The sequence below is a fragment of the Nestor notabilis genome, unplaced genomic scaffold (genome assembly GCF_000696875.1).
Source record: "Nestor notabilis isolate BGI_N333 unplaced genomic scaffold, ASM69687v1 scaffold32433, whole genome shotgun sequence".
NCBI lineage: Eukaryota > Metazoa > Chordata > Aves > Psittaciformes > Psittacidae > Nestor > Nestor notabilis.
The window spans coordinates 61,842-82,094 of NW_009922057.1; the positions used below are offsets into that span (position 1 = coordinate 61,842).

The 20,253-nt window shown below is 36.7% G+C and overlaps 1 protein-coding gene across 1 annotated transcript in view; it reads right to left on the reverse strand.

Annotated features, from left to right (window-relative positions):
* PLCE1 (phospholipase C, epsilon 1) overlaps positions 1–20,253 on the reverse strand; it is a gene marked incomplete at its 3' end in the record, with an annotated part of 104,471 nt that overhangs the window by 58,152 nt on the left and 26,066 nt on the right. The window contains exon 2 of the mRNA XM_010011431.1: positions 5,383–5,671. Within this exon, the coding sequence (XP_010009733.1) occupies positions 5,383–5,671 (289 nt within the window). The remainder of the gene's footprint in view (positions 1–5,382; positions 5,672–20,253) is intronic.

Here is a 20,253-nt window from a genome sequence, read left to right on the forward strand (position 1 = left end):
TCTCAGCCTTCATCCACAGACATTAGTATGCCCTTCATTCCCTTCCTCACTTTTTTCTGCTGGTGGAAACACAAGCTATAAAGTACCAACAAAAATATTCCCGTAAGCAGATACTCAGCTACACAAGTTAAAGGATCATCAAACTACCACACAATATTACTGGAACCAAAATCTATACAAAACCATCCAAATCTCAGTTCTGTTTCTTAACTGCTTAGCTCTATACACTGATTAGGATATCCAGATCCATAGAGTCATGTATGGATCATGTACCTGTACCATGAGTATCATAACTGTTCCATCTAAAAATGTAATTTTACAGATCAATTTTTTTCACTTACTTACACTACTTACACTACTTAACTTCAATCTACTGCCTAGGTCAATTACGTATCTGTTCATCTTGCAGTAATATACCTTTCTAAACCCAGAAAGAGGACTGGCTATGCTGGCAGAGCTAAATTCTTTGTGCTTACAATGTATTAAACATGTTGGATTAAAGGAAGATTTTGTTAAATTAATGGTGGCAAGGATCCTCCTTTAAGTCCTTCTCCTACTGCTCTTGCTGTGACCAACCCGGCTGCAACCAGGCCTGACCAGATGATGACAGGTCCAGGAGACTGAGTGCAGTGATCTTTCCCTTCTGTCAGTTTACAGAGATAACCACCACCATCAGCTCCAGACAGTTACAGGTGTCCCTTGGCTAGAGCATCCTCCCAAATCTTTCTCCATTCTGCCATGTCACTCTTAATTTTGTCCCTAACCAGGTGACCTGCACTTGTTCTGGGTCTTCCTGAGTTACATTCTGGAGCCAACAGAGGAGCATGAAATCCTTGGTTTCATGATTCACACCCTTGCTCCAGGACAAATTGTCAACTTACTGTCTAATTTATCTCCTGGACTTGACTTCCTCTCCTGTGTTGCCTGACACATCTTCTTACTTTAGATTCTCAGGTTGAGACACGGTTTCTCTCTTCAGGTCTTAATATCAGCTCATTTGGCCTTTATCCCTCACTTTAGATGGTCTTAACCTTTGGGCCCAAACACAGACCAGCTAAATCATGCTGGCCTTCCTATATTTGTGTGTGTAAAGCCTGTTATCACCCATAACTCTGACATATAGCTGTCAGACAACTGTCTCAACTTCAGGGATCCTGGAATTTCCCCAATATCGTAACAATAAGCCTTGTGCAGAGGGTACAAGACACAGAAGTGGGAAAAGCCACAAAGACTCAGGGCCTGTTTGCTGCCCAATCTTTGCTGATGGTGAAGTCTAATTACAGAAAAAGGATGATCTCTGAAACCTGGGAGATGAATGAAGTAAGTTTTCTTAAGATCAATACAGCCTGCCTCCATGTTCACGACAAATCAATTTCCTTCTGTTCTTCATCCAAAATTGCTGTTGTCTATTTAATAAGTTCTGAGTGAGCTTCTTTTGGAAAATGAACAACAGTGATCAAGGATGTAGTCTGATTTATATCAATTAAGAAAGCAGCATCAGACTTGATCAGCTTTGAAAGATGCTAAAGTGAAAAGAATATTGATACAAAATGTTTGCAGTCTGCTCCACCCTCAGACACCTCTTCTTACTTCCCTTTTGTTTTCCTTAGAGTACAAAACTACAGAAGTTACCCCCTAAAAGGGGATAAGGCAAGGGGCAGGAAAGGAAGGGTACAAGTTTCTTTCCAACAATAACACTGGATACAGATGTCAAATAGAAAGCACAAACATTTTCACATACTCTAGTTCCTTCTTTAAGATTAAAACAGACCCCAAACATTTTTTCACCTTCTGCATAAAAATGTCAACACCACATGAACTGTGACAATAACGGAGTCTTCAACTATGATTCCAGAGAAAGTTCTGGCCCATTCACAACTATGAACAAACTTCTGTAACAATCAATTTGCAAGAAACAGAACAGGCTGAGAAGCAGGTTTTCCTTTCTATGGGAAGAAGTCTGGTTTCAATCCAAATCAAATCCTGTTGAAAGACACTCTTAAACCTTCTTAATAACCAGAAATTCTGAGTTACATACAGAGGCGCTAAAACAGTGCAACTGAAATTTGTGTGCTGTGTTCATACGTGAAAATTATGTCCTCTGTAGTAACAAAGATGCTGACAAGGATGTGAATGTCACTGACCAGCTGTGGGAACTCCAGGCATCTGTGGTTCCCGGGAGTCATTCTCAGACTGTCTCTGTGCTACCAGGACTGGAGTCACAGCTCCTCAGTCGGGAGCCTGACAGCTCTGAGAGCCATCCGAGCGCAGGCCTTGCAGGTTCACTGCTCTAGACCCAAGAGATGAGTCTCCTACAGAGCAGGCCCTACATCGGTTTTTAAAGACTCAGTCCCAGATCCACGTGACTGGGAATTCTGGCTTCTGAGGTCTGGTATGTTTGGAAGCCTTCTCTGAACTAACAACACTGGCAGCTGATTTGCCCGCAAGACCATCATAGCCCTGGGGACTCAGAGCATTCAGGGTCCTTAGCTACTGAACAAAACCTTAGAACAGTATTTCCTGGAGTTAGACCACTTGTGACTGTATGGTTCATTACATAGGTCACTAAATAACTTCTGAAGCACTGAGCAGGAAGAATTTCGCCATGTGCTTAGTGCTAGGGAGACATGAAACCAGAAGGCTATGCCAGCATTAGGGACTCTCTGCAGGATCACTATTTCCGGAGCAGATATTATGTAAAATCCCTAACTACAAAGCGTATAAAGATTTTGAGAAGTCTTCCTTTTAAATCCTGAAGGACACTCCCCGTTAAAATAATGGACTCCTCTTTAAACAGACTGTGCGAGAGAGTGCTGAACTTTATCTCCAGAAATTGCAAACATTTTGAAAGTAGTGGAATGTTGTCTGGTCCAGAAGAGGTTCTCCAAACATAAATCCAACAGCCCTTAAGATCTTTTCAAGACTGGCTGATACAGACTGGTTTTAATAAACAAATTCACTTCCACTTTTGAAGCTTTTTAAGAATGGTCTTGAAACTGATTCCAAGTGCAGTAACAATTACTCTGCCTAGAGTTGACAACTGCCAAGTTGTGTCCACAGCTTCCTGTCTGTACCGAAGCTTAACTTGTAGCAAAATTAAGGAATGGGTTTACATCACGGATGATATACACCTACTTGACATGGATCCTGCTATCATATTACATATCTTTGGCACAAGATTGGATATACTGCAATCTGTACATGTGGTGCCCCGTACAGCAATTCAGAAATAACAAAATGTGGAATTCAGTACTTCACCCACTCTACATCCCTTGTGCATCAGCTTTCTACTGCTTTCAGATTGAACTTAAGTTACTGGTCTCAGCTGTAAGTTTCTAAATGGCTTGTGATTTTCTTACCAGAAAAAACCTCATTCTCCCTCATACTGTTGTACTAGTGATCAACCAAGGTGCACAAACTAGATTTTTTTTTACTATTATGATAAGAGAAAAGGAAGAGTTATACCTGAACATGAACCTTCCATATCCAGAAAACTTCAATATCATAAAGCTGCAGCACATCTCTTCCTCAACAGAGACCACTACAGTAAATCATACCTAGACCACTACACTAAATCAAATCTCTACTATCTACACAGGTTGACTATGGAATTGCAAATCAATTTCAAGATCTTGGCCATTTCTTTAAGATCTCACATTCTTGAGATCAGAATCCAATAGAAGTGGAACAAACTAGTGCCAAGTGTGCTGGTACACAGAACACATGTGTAGTCACTAGCTCAGGCTCCATAAAAAGATACAGCCATATTAGCATGTCAGTGAGCCTGAGCTAGTAATTACTGCTGCTGCTGCTTCCAGTTTCAGAACTCAAGAGCCTGCAGCTCTACAGTGGCAGTCATCAGATGGGCTTTTGCAGGCACTGCAGGAACACGCCCCATGGGAGGCTGACATTTGTACTCAGTTGACAGAGCATCCTTGCTCAATCAAGTCTGGAGCATCAAAATCCTGTGCTCTCTTCTCCCACCCTGTAGGAAGAAGGTCCATCACACTGCACCAACAAGTACACAACTCAGTTCTTTTAACTTTGCTTTCCAGAGCTGTCGCAGGAATGTACCTGTTTATTTTTCTAAAGTACTCATCTCCCCAGAACAATTAAAAAACAAACAAAATAAAAGGAAAAACCCTATCAAAATAGGACACTGTACTGTACATATCTCTGTTTCTCACAGATGATGAGGATATGTGAAGCTTAGTGATGTCACTCAACGTATTACTGAGATATACTCAGATGCTACAGTTTGTCATCTGTACCTGTTCTTACAAGATTTTAATGCCTCTCTCTGCCATTTGATACACCTGAAGAGAGAGTAATTAAAACTTAAAAAGCTACTTTTGGGGATGAAAATAAGACAACCTGATCCAAGCAGAAACTACTCCATTATTTGTCTTTAAAAGTAGGAGGTCTTTAGCTGCACTAGTTAAGGAACATGCAATGTGAATTCTGTACTGATTTTGTCATATTCCTGCAAAATTTTGGGCAAACCATAATATTCACATGCTTCAATTCTACAACTGAGATACTACATCCTCTTGTTACAGTATATCAGACGATGATAAATCTGCAAAAGCTTGAGTACCATAGGAAATACTCTAGGCATTTTCATAAAAACTGAATTTAACAAGTAGTTACTATTCTGTACAAAACCCTGTTTAAATGCAGTGAATTTGTACGAAGAATGCCTTTGTCCTATTTAACTTCCAAAACTGACCAAACTAAATCACATAATGGCATTCTTATTGCATATAATAATGATCAGCACGGAAAGTTATTATATAACAGCCATCCTCCAACAGGCATTTTCAACATAAACAATACCCATGTCATTTGAAATGATCCAGTAGAAAGATGATGGATCTGGGAACAGACCAACAATAAATCAGTAATGAATGGTACATACTTACTACGCAGTGCTCTGCTGACAGCTAGTTGTACAATGACAACAATAACAACCAAGTAGAATATAAACTCCCTTCTCATGTCCTGAACCAAGTCAGCCCATGAGCAGCAACACTTGGTAAATGAAAAATATTATGCAAAGGAATACCCTAACAGCAATGGCTTAGGCATTAACTTTGGATGCAGACAGGAATGCTTCTAAAAAGAAAAAAAACCCGAAAAGATCTCTGTTTTGTAATAAGAATCTTTTCAGTTTTGCATGCATTTTTACTTTATTGAAGTAACATAGCTAATCATTAGGACACATAATGATTACATATGAAAATATTTGAATACATCATAACCTTTACCTGTTGACTTCAAATATGAGTACATAAACTACAGAATATTATGTACTATTATATATTTTTTAGTACACCCTATACTTGAAGTGGACGGGGTTTAAAAAAATTAAGTCTCCATTACCTTTAAGCATTGTTCTTCCCGTTGATCCTCCAAAGATATTTAAAAGACCACTTCTTGCTCCTAGTGATGTAGTTGCTTCTAGTAAAGCACCGGTTATATAGTCAGAGAGCGCAGTCCTCTGTAAAGTGGCACGATAGTGACAGTAAGCACCTGTTACACATGGTTTTACACAAACCCAGTCACCGTTGCATATACAGTCTGTATCAAATGTTGGGAGTTTTCGCAAAAGATGAGGAAAATATTCAAAAATGTCTTCTGCTCCTTCTTCTTCTCTCACTGTATTGAAGATCTGTGAAGAATGCAAAAGCATGAAGTGTTAGTTCATTTGCTGAAGATAATGAACTGAACATCAAAAAATTCCAGTGTGACTTCTAATTTCAACAGCCTTTGCAAAAGGGTCTGTGTTAAACCACCACATTTATGCATTAAACCTGAAATATCTATTAATCCAAAACTGATTTGTGAAGATTTTGAGTTGAGTTCCCAAACAGGCTATTTAAGTAAGTGGCATTCTGGCTTTCAGTCTCTGGCTAGGAGCATTCTAATGAAAACCAGCTTTAAGGATCACCATTAGACAAAAAAAAAAACCCAACACATCAGTACATCTGGCCAACATCTAAAATAAGTAATATGCACAAAATTATTCATAAGACTATTAAATCTACTGTACTTTCAGTAAAGTCCTATAGATATCAGTAGCAGAAAAACAGATTTCCTCAGGGTTTGCACTTTTTCTTGCTGAGTGGGGTGTGTTTTTGCAAGCAGAAATTGTTTTAATCTCTCTGAGCGATCGTTCAAAATGTTCTGGTGTCATGTTCATTGCATTACTTCCAGCCTACGCACAGGTCCTCTATCTAATATTGGTTTAGTACTCTTTTTCCGATATTTGTGCTAACACACTAATGAACTTCAGTCTGTGGCTTAGCAACTAAGTAATGTTTGCTTACTTGAAAGAGCCTAATGATCAAAGCAAGAATCTGAAAGAAATCTTTTCATTTAGTATACAAGGAGAGCCTTGATTCTTGGTATTCTTGTATGCTGACTTATTGATTAACATTAATAATTTGTTTCAATAATCTGTGCTTTGTAATTACAAAGTGTAAACTACCAAAATAAAAATTAATGTAGGAAAAGATCATTAAAGCTGTTACCAGGACAATTTTCATGGAGTTTTTCCCTATCAGTCCTTAGATGTGCGCAAGAAATAAGCTGATGGCTTCACGACTGTTTTTTGTGATTAATGGGTTGTTTCTTGTTCCCATCCTTCCTCACACATAAATCAAATACAGCTATCCACCAACATGGCACAAATCACATCCAGTCCTATGATGATGCGAGCACACATGTGCCGAGTTAAATGACAAGAAACTGTTTGCACAGCCTGTGTACACCAAATGTCAGAGGCACGGGCACCCTCACAGGACACATACATGCCCAGCCGTGTGATCAAGGAGTGAAGTGTCCTGCTCCCACAAGGTATCTGACCCGCTACAAACAGCAGCTGTGAACAACGATGTAAATCTTTCATCCAGGTAAAGAAACTGAGATTAGCTGAAGCTCCGATTTAGCTACTAAATTTGAAATTTGGCAAATTTTTTTCTTATCTTTTGCCATAAACCAGAAAATCAAACACAATCCAATATTTATTAAAGTACTTATTTCTTAGCTTTTTTTTGTCTCAACAATTTGTTGGGGAAAACAATAAGACATTATTTAAAATATAATAACTAACAATGTAATTCAATAACTTGAAAAATTTATTAACATAAAATAAATCTTTCACATGTTGCCTATGACTTTTACAACTCACTTCAACTAAAAGTATGGCTCTGTAATTCATTATGCTGTGAAATGCTGTAGTATCTATTCTTTTTCTTCCTCCCTGCAAATTTTCCAGAATTCATCTGGTCTGAGGCTTCTAGAAATATTAAACCTTTACTTGAGCATCTTCATCATCTTTTCTTTGGTATACAACTGGTTTATGGATCCTTACACTCTCACTAAGAACCCTGCTCATCTCCACCTTTATTCAGAAAGAAAATGCACTCTTAGAAAGTGCGTTATCTGGGTAGGATACGTGCAGACCTTTTAATCAGATGAGTGTCTGCAAGGAACAGTCGGATGCGCACCTTTCCAAAAGGTGTACTGTAAAATAGTGAACCCGCCTTACACACGGATTATGAGCGTGTCACACATAGCAGACATGATTAGTCTTCTTAGCTTGTTGAAAAAAAATATTTAGTTAATGAAAATAATATAACTTCTCAAAACTACAGCTACCTTCCAAAATATTTTTAAAATTGGGTTCTGTAACTTACAAAGGCATGTTCTGTTGCCTACACAACCAACATTTCTTTCTGCTGCCAAAGCAAAGAAACCATTTGTTGACAGAAATAGGCGACAGCATTTTGCTGGAGACATTGTACATAGAATAATGGTGTTAATCTCTTTTGTATAAAGTAGACTTCAGGGCACTAGCTGTCTCCAAAGACTCTGTGCTTCACATAACATATTCAAATACTGTTTGTTTTGATGTGTTAAAGCCCTGAATGTGTTACTTCTGCTGCACGCAGATGAGGTTAGGAAAAAAATACAGACTTACAATGTGTATACTCAGCCATTGAAAAGAACTGAAGCAATCAGAATAGGAACATATCCCTCAGGTAACCGATAGGGAAAATCACCTTTCAGTGAGACTGCAGTAAGGAATTGGGGAAACTTAATCTTGCCTGGTAAGCAAAAAAAGTTGATTCCAAGCGAGGACTTATAGCTCATTCTGGCAGATGTAGTTACATTGATCTACATCACTACCAAGGAATGATTACTGCAATTAAAAATTAATATGAACCAAAAAGAGTAAATTAAAAATGCAGCCCTAGTCTGACAGTTACCTGCCAAAAAACAATGACTCACAAGGGCGTATCGCTCCTGATTCACTTCTGCCTTCCATTTCAAATTAAAGATTCAAAGTCATCTGCAACCTGATGCTGCATTCTCTCACATACTACATATTGAGCAGTCACTCACTAGAAACTGAGGACAGCATGTGGATCTGAAAGTATTGCAATATTAGACATATTTCAAATTTCTAAGTACTGCAAAGTACTGACACATACTAGAAGGAGTTTGGGTTGAACTCTCATATATACCACTGTAATGAGTACTACACATGTAAATGACAAAATTCATATGCAATTATAAAACCTTGAGATTTACTTTAGACAAGCATACATTCTAACACTTTTTCTTTTTTCCTATTTTTTTTCTTTTAAAATTAGAAATGAGCTGAAACAGGTAACTTGATATACTAATACACCAGTATTCCAATGAAAGTATACTATGGCTTTTTTACTCTCTTCTACTTTTTTAAGAGATTTTAATGGTAAGTAAAAAGAAAATAAAAATTACTAGCAATATAAGATTTCCCAGAATACTATAGAAGAAAAAAAAAGAAAATTAGCATTAAAATCAAGATTGAATTTAGGCAGAATTCCATCCTGGTACTTTTACAACAAAGTCCATATTTGGAAAATAAATGGAAACAAAACTTATTTTTCAGGTCTTAATAACATATGCAATAAATCACCAAAACTCTACTTCTAAAAAAAATCAGTTTTGCTTCTAGTAACTTAAAATGGTATCTGCAAGTTAGTTTATTGATAACCTTCAGGCAATAAAACTTCCTTACAGTGACAACAGACATATTTTATTAAGATATTCTCTAAAAATAACTGTAAGAACAAGCAACTCATGCTGGCCCTGAAATTATTCCACATTTTTCTCTCATTATCTTTTCTTCTGTTTAATCATCAGTACAGTTGCAAAATGTATTACATCCTTTTCTCCACAGACATTACTGTAGGTTTTCTACATAAAAGTGGCAGAAACCTAAACACTACAGCCATTCTTAGCCCTGCAGTTTAAGACAGATATTCCCCCCAAATGAAGCTGGAGTTCACAGGTTCTGATGTACTGAAAATATTGGGTATAGCAGTTCATTAAAACAATTGTTCTGATTTCTTACTTAAACTTACACATACCTCTTCCTGTTTACTATAATCTTTTATTTGTTTCTCTTTTCATATTTTCTCAGTCTCAGGTATTTAGCTTTCAACCTGGGGGCAAGTTATTTTGCCAAACAACTAGCAGCTGCTTGGCGCATATGAAACCCAGAAACTGGAATTAAGAACAGAATGAAAATTCCTGTTATTAGGAAGCAGGCTTAACTTCTCTAACTTTATTATAATAATAAAGAATATGTGTACCCAGAAAGTTCATTTTAAAGAACAGTCACGAAAAAGTATGCTTAGTGCTATTATGCTATAAAACCAACAGAAAATAAGCCCCTAATGGGGCTTCAACAATTCACCGCATTGTTTCTGACAGGCACCTGTCCAACCTCTATCAATAAAACCTGAATAATCAAAATGAAATGCAGAAATGGGGGATGAGGAAGCATGTGTGTTTCTGTGTGTTTACCTACAGAGCATTTCTATTATGAAGGGCTGCTGGCAGCTCATGTGCAGCATTCCTGCAACACAAAGCCTTCACTTGTTGCATGTTTTTAAAGTAATTTTACATGCCTGTATACCAGAATGGTACATTAACAAGTAATAACACTCAGGACAGTATGTCTTGAAGATCACTTAAATACCTGCTTTGAAAACACAAAGCTTTTACAGAATATAGAAGCCTGAACACAATTATTAACATCACAGGAAACACTGCTCTTTCCAAATATGCTCTGTTCCAAGAAAAAATTCATTAAAATGAGCAAATTCTGATGGTGCTCTTTCATTTACTGCAGGTTTTTCAGAAGAAAACCCTCATTAATATTAACCAAATGAAGCTAATAGTGACCACTTGGAAGTCATGACCAAGGATCTTACCAATCACTTTCACATGTATTTACTCCTCAACAGTGTAATTCAAATACCTATAGCTTGATTTTCAAAGATGTTGGAACAAACAGCTGTCAATTGGGATCTGCAGAAATGCTGAAAATCAGACCAATCTATGAATAAAGGTCTGCCACTGCTCTGGGATTTAAAGTCCGGCCATATGAACTCACACAGATTTCTAAGCCAATACAGAATAATTACCAACATTGTTTTTAATCTGCCTCATGTTGTCAAAAATAATTCTTGCTGTGTAAGAATAGAAACGAATCCCACTATTTTGTACAGTTAATTCTCCACTTTTTATTTAAAACTATCTAGTCTGAGCAAACATTACAGGTACAAAGACACTCGGATGGTGAAGGCCAGCTCCGGAAATGCACTGCAGCTTTCTGACATAAGCTATCCAATTCTCAGCACTGTGTTTGCCAGAGATCCCATTTCTGAGAAGGCTTACTTGATTGGGCATCCTTATTGCTTACAGCACTACAGAATCTAGTTACAGTGCTTCCTTCATCAGCTTCCTCTCTGCACTCTCATAAGGCTCAGGCATCTCTGAAGAGAAGTTCAGTACAAAATTTGGTTAAGAAGACAGCAAGAAATCAGATTCTGCATGGATGGATGTTTGCAGTGTCAAGGGAAACAAAAGAAACTTTTAATAAAAAGCTTCAAAAGCTACAGTATAAATTGTTTTAACTTATCTTCTATTGCTACTGCTAAGGTCACAAGTAAAATTTTGAAAAATATTTTACTTAAACAGCAAGAAAATGTAGATGAAAGACATGCCTAATAGAAACAAATCTAATACTGAACAGCAAGTTAACAAGCATCTGTATGCAACTTCATTACGACTCAAACTTCCCCTGAAGAAAGTCAAATCTTTGACAAAACTGCAAATATATACAAACACTTCAGGGTTTTTAAAACAAATTTATAAATTCACCGTGTTTTATTTACAGGACAGTTATTCTGTTTCAGGACAGAAGCTTTGTGTTATTATGCTCTAAGCATGGATTCCAAGGGTTCTGGCTACAAAAGTACATTTTTAAAATATTAAGTAAATAACACCATTAGAGACTGAAGGTGACCACTGGGTTCAAATGTGTATCATTGCAAATGTTCTGCATCCAAAAAGATCAAAGACTGACTATCTCTACAGGACTTTCCTAGAATAAAGTGAATAGGGTGCCACAGTTCAGTATGTGTACTTTTCTGATTTTCAGCAAAAAGGAAATCTTTAACACATGGACTTGCTAAAACTGGAATCTGTTGTAACAATTTTTGATTACATATCAATGATGAGAACTGAAATACATTAAACACTGAATGCATTTTCTGTTATGTCCAGAATAGTTCATATACCTGTCTTTCTTTCTCTTGTGTACTTAAGTTCTCAAGAAGACATGCCAGAGCCCTTTATCTCAGTTACACAGGTTGTTCAAAGCTGAAGGATATTACAATGTTTGACAGAGATGGTGTTGTGAACAGCAGAAAGGTCTGTTGTGTCAGGACCGCTTCTCAGCTCTGTTCACTGACATGTCCTGCTCATGTCAGCAAACCTATTTGGTGAGGCCTTCAGAAACCCTTTTGACAAATTTTTTGTAAGTCTTTTTAAGTGTTTGGAGTACAAAAGACAGACATTTATTCTTGGTGGTGCTTGGTAGTGTGACCGAATAAGCACACACCAGAACAACTGATCAAATTCTTGGCTAAGATTCTTACTAAGTTCTGGTATTTTACAAGACAAGTAGGGCAAGGGATGAAATCTGTGGTCAACTAAATTCCACTCTTAATTTACTATTCAAGATGAAGCGGATGATGACGAATGGTCATCCACAAGCTTTAGCAAATTGTACTGCCCCTCAAATTTGCATGAGATTCACTACCTATCCCAAGCTTCTCCAATTTCTGTCTTCCTGCGACACTCCCTTGCACACTTTCTCCCTGGGTGCACAGTGGCAAATGTGGAAACAGCTATCTGGAAGCAACTGCAGTTTTGCAAGTTGGGGTCAAACTGAAAAATTCCCACGAATCCTCTTCCAGCATCTCATGATCCATCTTATTTTGGCTAACAAGCAACATTCTTAAAGTATTAACAACCATCCCAGATTAAAAAGAAATAAAGGGTTACATATCATGATGGCCTTCTTCACACTCAACAATTTTTGGAGATGTATTTGAATGTCACCCTTCAGCTGGCTCTGCAAGCCAACAATTGTCGTGCAAAGCAGAACTTACTGCAGTTTCAGCAATGGTGTTTGCCATCTACCCTGCCTGTAGCTTTACCAACAGGAGAAAAAGAACTTTCATCACCTGAAGGAACTTTTGCTGGAACAGCCATGTGGTGCAGATTTACATTTGTGTTTAAGAAATAGCAGTAAAGGACTGTTTTGACACAGTGTGACATGGTCACCACCCACTACAACTTGTCAGGATGACAAATAGCCTCAGGTGATCTATATGCAGGTCATCTCAGAGCTGCAGTAGCAATTCACCAGCAAGAAAGCTGAAGCTATAAATACACATTTGCAGTGAAATACATATAATTGTGCTAAGACTGTTCAGAACATCAGGGGTTAACAGTGTCCTCTAAATCTTAATATGCTCATATCTTGCTCTATGTATTTTCACATGGTGCCTAAACAGAATATCTTGACTGCTAAGATACTACTTTTCGTAATGGAAAAATTCCTTAAAATATCCCTAGACTGCTGAAATTCTGTTTTGTATTTGAAAAAATGCCTAGAAGATAGGAGAATACAGTGCCATGGAACAATCTGAAGTGTACCTCATAGAATACTAGGAATACTGTTGCCTTTGGAGGGGCAGGGATGGGGAGAAAACCCTGCTCAAAATACACACGCACAGTAACCAATATCACTACAATTTTGCCCAGTGACAGATGCACTATTTACTACAGGGTAGTTCAGGCATGTTCAGGGTGGTGTGGTTCAGAGGTGGTGTTCGACACTATAAGGAAGAAAACCAGGAGCTACTTTGAGAATGCAAGAAATGGAAAAGTTTGTTTACTGCAGCAGCCCACCAGCATGGAAGCATCAAGAAAGACAAAGGCGAAGATGTTCTGAGTAGACAGCTGAGGTAGGAAGACCTTAAGTATCACTGCATTGAGGATGCTGTGAACACAGTCAGCAGAAGGAGTAAGTAAAAGAGGACAGAAGGGAAATACAAGAAAATGAAGACGGTTTTGTTGGTTGTTTTTGTTTTGGGTTTGTTTTGTTCCGTGGTTTTGGTTTTTTTCATTGTATTTTTTCAATGCATTTAACAAGACCATGATTTTTACAAAGTATCTCCTTGCACAATTTGCAAATGCAAGCAGTGAGTAAAAGCAAACACCATGTGTATGCCCTCACCGCCCTGGAATAAATCTGAGTCAAAAGGAAGGCGACCTCCACAGGGCAAGGCATGTATGGCATGACAGAGCATGCAGCAGAGTCCGTCCAGTCCCCTTACACATCTGAAGGAAAGAACACATCACAGGAAAGGAATATGGTCTTTAGGCATCACGTCATCATAGGAGTCAACGCTTGTTCCAGCATACTCAAAGCACTCAGGGCTTTTCTAATAAGGTCTAGTGTTACAGTCACTGTAGGAGACCCAGATGTTTTCCTTTGCTTTTCTGTAAATGAGCTTCAAGTTCTAACAATTTAGATAAAACACTGCAGTGAGCAATTGTCTTGTCAGTATCCTCATTGCAGTGCCTGTTCTCAAAGGCTTTTCAAACTTTTGCTTTCTCTTCAATATTAGGAAGAAGTGGGTCCTCACAGTGCTAGGACAAAGCACAAGACAGAGTACCATGCTACAGAGCAATAATGCTCACTTATGCAACAGCAATTTTTGTTGTGTATCAAATTCTTCACAATAAGTCGTAACTGGGCAACATGACATAGAGGAATAGAGGACACAGGAGAACAGGCAAGTTCACCCTGGTAACACAGGGAGCAGTATCGACAGCAGCTGGAAGGTTGCCATAAGAGTGAACAAGCACAGATGTGCCCAAATGTTAATATTCATTAACTGATGCTCTGTGAACTTTCTACAGCTTCAATTGCAATTACAGAATGTGCATTACCTCACCAGCCAATATTTCTTATGAATCGCATCCTGTTAAGGATGAGATCATTTCAAGGAGCAGAAACTGAATTTAATGAGGATCAAACCATCTTGCAGAGGCAATCCTTAAACGTAAGTCATCATTCTGCAGAAATAATATCAGCCATCTCCATCCAGTTCTGGTATATGATCAATGTCTTTAGTAGGAAAATTGTTTCATTCGTGATCGTAAGAAAATGATGATACAGTTTTAAGAAACAAAATACATTTGAGAGTTGGTTTTACTTATGACCAGAAATTATAATAGCAGGCCCAAAAGTCTGACGAGTCACCAATTTCACTTTTGGTAAAACGTGGTTGCTATTACTTACTGATTTTCCCTTGTTGTAAGGTAACAGTACTAATTATTTTAAAAGCCATTACCAAAGGAAAGATGGACTTCACAAATTTGGAAGACAGAAAAAGCCATGTGATATACATGGGGCAGAGATTTACCACAGCATCCCCATCCCCAGAAAGTCCTACTCTTAAGGAACCAATCCAGTGGAGAAGAAATGGTGCTTGTTCTCACAGCAAGTTATACACTTTAGATCCAAATTAATACTAAGAAGAATCAATTTAAGCTGACAAAAGACATCAATTAGCTGTCATTTGAAAGATTGCTCATAAGTACTTGGAATTTCAAATTGATTAAGGAGAAAATGAAAGGATGACACCAAACAACATAGCAGCTCTTCACATCACTTTTTGCAATGTCAAACAATGTCCTTGCCAGTGAGAGAGACTTCTATTATCTTATGTGGAAAAGGCCAAAAATACCACTTTCTGTTCAGCCCAGCCAGCTATTTATATTTCTGTTGGCACAAAAGTATATGTGGAAAAAATATCTTTTTTAACAGCTATTATTTGATTACTAAGTTCTCTTGCTAATTTCTTCAGTTTAAATCATAATTTTTCTAGTACTTTTCAACTTAGCATATGCTGAGCTAAATTTCTGTTAACTGTTCTACTTTTGCCGATTTTTTGTGCAGCCAGTATGCTTTCTATTTTCTAAATGAGTGCTTATTTACTCCCTCCAAACTTTTAACGAATTTGCTGGTTTAATAACTAAATAAATTAAATATACGCTATTCAAACATCTGAGTTATTTACTGAGAAGATGAAAGTTTGATCTTTGAACACTTTATCATGTGGACTGGAATTTCTTATCAGCTTTCAAAACTGTTTACTGAGTTTTAAACATAAGAACATTTTTGTTCTAAAATCATGTATTTTTAATATATTTTAATAATGAGTTTCAATACTTCTTACTAATAAAAATCAAAGATATTCCATTCATATAAAACTTGACAGGTACATTATGAAAACCATCTAAAACAAGAAAAAGACTAGCAGTTTGACTTTTCATTAGAGAACAGAAGTTTTACTGCAGCTAGTAATGATCTAAAATAGACAGTAATTAGGATTAAAATTCCATGTCAGAAAGCACACTGAAATAACTCACAGTCAAACCGCTTCATGTTAGAATACTAAGTATGCCACAACCAAAAAATTTCAAATCAAGAGAGACATACATTTTCATTGTAAATTACACCTTTAGTTGAACATCTTTGGAATATCAAACTGCAATGGGATGCTACTATTAAAATGGATCTCTGAGCTTCCCAGATGAAAATAAAAAATAGTAAAAAATACTAACAGAAGCTACTGAAAACGCTTACTTAATGTATCCTTAAAGGCTTACCGTCTTCAAAGGTAGACACAAATGAATAATTTTAATTAGGTCATTAAAGATTTCAAACAGGCATCATGTTCATCTTTTTCATTTCTGAAACAGTGGCAGTATGTGAGGTGCATTCAAGGCGGGTGAAAGCTGAGCATTCAGTGATGAGGAACCCAGTAGCGCCCTTCCCATATGTCTGCTTATTTCAACTATTATTCTATACATGGAGCAACAGCGAGTCTAGATTTTCTCTAAGAAACAAGTGAACAACACACACACACACACCCCTGTTACAGGCAGAAATCTGTATGATTTTGTACCTTATAACAACTGTAACCATTTCATTTGAGGAAGCACTTCCACAAAGCTCACACATTTAAAAGCAACTGCATCCCCACGCATGTGAACTGATTATTTAAACAACTTTGAAAGATGAGCTTAGCTGCATATTTCTGAACTACAGAATTGACAGCACGCTTGAAGGGCAACCCACAGTACGCATGAAGAAATCTCCAGCCAACAGGACCATGTTAAAAACAAAGCACCAAACAGAAAACCTAAAAATTATGGCTGTTGAAGACTGTGTCCTACCAGCCCTTAAATATCTGGTTTGCCAGCCTTTTTCTACAATCTTATGTATCTGACAAAGTTAGCTATAATGACTTCTGTAAAACTCTGGCTTTGCCTGATCTTATAAAACATTATTTTAAGACATGTACTTACACAACTGATTCACAAAGCATACAGTCTATTTCATTCCTCTGTCTCTGATACTAAAATTCAAAAGATATTTAATGGTAGGAGTTAAAGTTCACAGCACTGGCTAATTCTGTTTTTACATAGTGTAATGCTGCATCTCTACAACTAAAGGAACTGCTTAGAATTGCTTATAAAGGTCTCAAGCTCAGAGTGAACATGCCAAAGCTAAAAGACAAAGTACATGTAATAAAACTGTCTTTTGTATTTATACAATCACTATTCTTATTTGTATCAAAGACTGACGGACACTGGGATTTTATTGTACGATACACTGTGGATATATGTTGAAAGCCAGATCTTCCCATATCTATCAATACCAGTCTACAGCTTAGCTCTTCAGTCAGAAATACAAGTATTACATAAACATAAACTGCCACATAACCTTGCTGTATCTCTATTTTTTTTTAATTAAAACCTATTGTAATTGATAATGTTGTAAAAGATCAGTAGGCCTATTACTACAGCTGTAAAATTTATGCATTCTACCCATGGCATATAGCTAATAAAAAAGCAACTTGGAGCATTTTCCTTAGCACAGGAAATCTATTTCTCATTTTCTAATTTTGTAGTCACTGAATCCATGCCTTATTTGTTTGCTTGTACTTCAGCTGTTGGGTTCATAGGGTCACATGAATAATTGTAAGATTATTCTGGATAGTACTTAGGGGCCAGGAAATTCTCAGAGTTTTCATGACTGAATTGTTTAATAGACTTTTAGGTCAGGCTACAAAACATGATTTCATGAAGCAAAATAACTTTGTTCTATAAAGAGGCATTTTCCACTTTAAAAGTTGGTTTTTTTAGTTACCTAGAGATAGAAAAAGCACTGTTCCTTGCCCAAAGTAACAACAGAATATTGATACTCTGAACTTAATCTTTAAATATTATTTAATCTTAATTTACTGATAAAAAGTGGTCTTTATTCATCACTGCTGACAATGAATACACATCAATAGGAAGCATCAAAAGTTTAGGAAAGTTTAAGGTAAGAAGGCAGTGTGAACAGGTAATACACAATGCAGTGACCTAAAGAAATAATTTCTTCTTTTCCTGGTTTCCAGCTGGTGTGTTCAAATGCTGCCTTAAACTAAATAACTGTCCTGCAGAACACAGTACATTCAATTTTCACATCTTGTTTTTTTTCATGACGTAACTTTGATGATGGATACCTAATACACACTAATGGCCATACTTACATTAAGCCAACTGTATACTAGAATAAAACGATATTTACCAAAGTAATTGTTACTGGAGGAGTTTTTGAGTTTCACCAGAATCTGCTAAAAAGATGAAATGATGGTAACACTACGATTACATCAAAATTTTCAAGTTTATTTTGCTTTCTCTAAATGGATTTTTGGAAGCCAAGATCTGAACATGGGACAATGACTCATGAATTTTATTTCCAGTTCAGTTCTAGTTGCCTGAAATGCACAAGATAGATAATCCAATGTTCTGCAATTTTCAAAAGTTCCTATTCCTTCATCGCAGTTGGAAGATGTTTTTTAAAGTAAATATGCTTGTTTTAAGAGAGAGAGAATGAGAGTGACCGAGAAAGAGTGACTGAATAAGGGAGTGGGAATAAGAACACAGTAGTTCAGTATTTAAATTACACGTTTTAATTGTTAATGAAGTAAATATGATTCTGCAGGACCAGAATATATATTCTCCTTTCCTTTCCCACTGGAGTGGAATGTCACTTAAGGCTTGATTTTCAGAATTTAAGGCATCTGGCTTAAGACCAGAGGAACAAAAATATTTCAAATTAACTTTCTAGTTCTCTGGGGATTGTCATAGACCCAGGGACTACAGTTTAGTCATCCATGAGATTTATTTTGCTTTAGCATTAGCTTCAACTAAACCCTGTATATACAACAGCTTCCTTACCAAAAGTCATAGCCACTCTGCTCAGTGTAATCATTTTTATAAATTGCAATTACATTACACTGAATTATACGCATAAGTGACCTATGCATATGTTTAACCTCTCAAAATGAAGGATAAAACTTAGATCCTTATTATAAGCTTCTCTTTCTCAGCATCACACCAGTTTTAAAAAGCTTTGACTCATTTACCTATAATTACATATGCCCAATTTAGGATTTTTTAAACTTTTTCAAAGCTTCATCTTAGTGAGAAATAGTGTCCTGCAATAGCTTTGGGAGAGCTGACTGCAGATTTGTTTTGAATGAACACCATGTTTTCATGTAAATAATAAAGTATTCATGTAGTTGAGGGAGAAAAATTTGTATTAGATATTTCACTTAACTCCCAAGCAAAAATGGTTACTCTCTCATTTTAAGTAATTATGATCAGACAAAAACCTTAAAAGCACTGCATGTTTCCTTAGAATTCTAGTAGCAGTATAACATCTTACTGAAGTCTAAGTTACTCTAAACTTAATAAGTATACTGTTAAGATCTTCAGAGGGCATTTTTGTCACAGCAGCATCATTCTGAGAATAAGCAGGAAACCTTTTTTGTTCAAATAGTGCTACAATAAGAACTTGAGGTGGCATCAGAGACAAAACCCAGAAGAAGTACTTTAGAAAGCTAATATAGATCTAATGGATCTTTACTGTAGCACAGAATAAACAAGCCCCTTAAAATTTCCAGTCCCTGATTTTCTCAATAGCATATCAAGGACAATCTACTCCCATTGAAGGTAAAGTTTTCATATGCTTTTAATAACAGAGGTGTCATCAAACCCCAAATCTACATAAAATATATCAACCTATTCTAATAATAGCAGAGGAAAGGGCAATCCTGTGGTGAAAAAAAAGTTATTTTCACCCGAGACATGTACTTTTAAAATCTATTTTAGAATTGAGTCTTTATAGTCCAAAAGTTACGCTACAAACTGTACTAATACATTCTTCTACAATGAAACCTGCTTATAAAGATTGATCTATCAAAGACCATACGAAAACAGAAAATAAAGCAATGATGGTAGTTATTTATGGATGCAAAATAAAAGACGGAAAATTTGGGCAACAGTTTAGTATTATTAAAATAACTGATACAAAAATGATAGTTCTTAAGAGTCACAGCTTTTCACAAAATTAATAGAGAAGCAAGAAGGAGTAAAGATGGCAATAAATACTATTCCATAAACCAAGTTAAGACGGTTTTGATAACTCTGCACCATCAATATGTACTTGACTGTAATTTTACATTTTAGTCTAGTCATTCTTTTATCTCCTGACTGGCTACCTGTGTATTTATTTTCTTCATGGGGCATTACTCCTCTGGACTTACTAATACAGCAGAAAAGGCCCATATTCACATACATGCTACTTAGCAATATGGTCATTTAATAATATACCAGTATATCCCACAATCACCTCTTTGATCACTTTGTACACACTTTAAAAGAGGAACTTTATCTTCCTATGCATTTATTTGGCTCTTTGGAAAATAA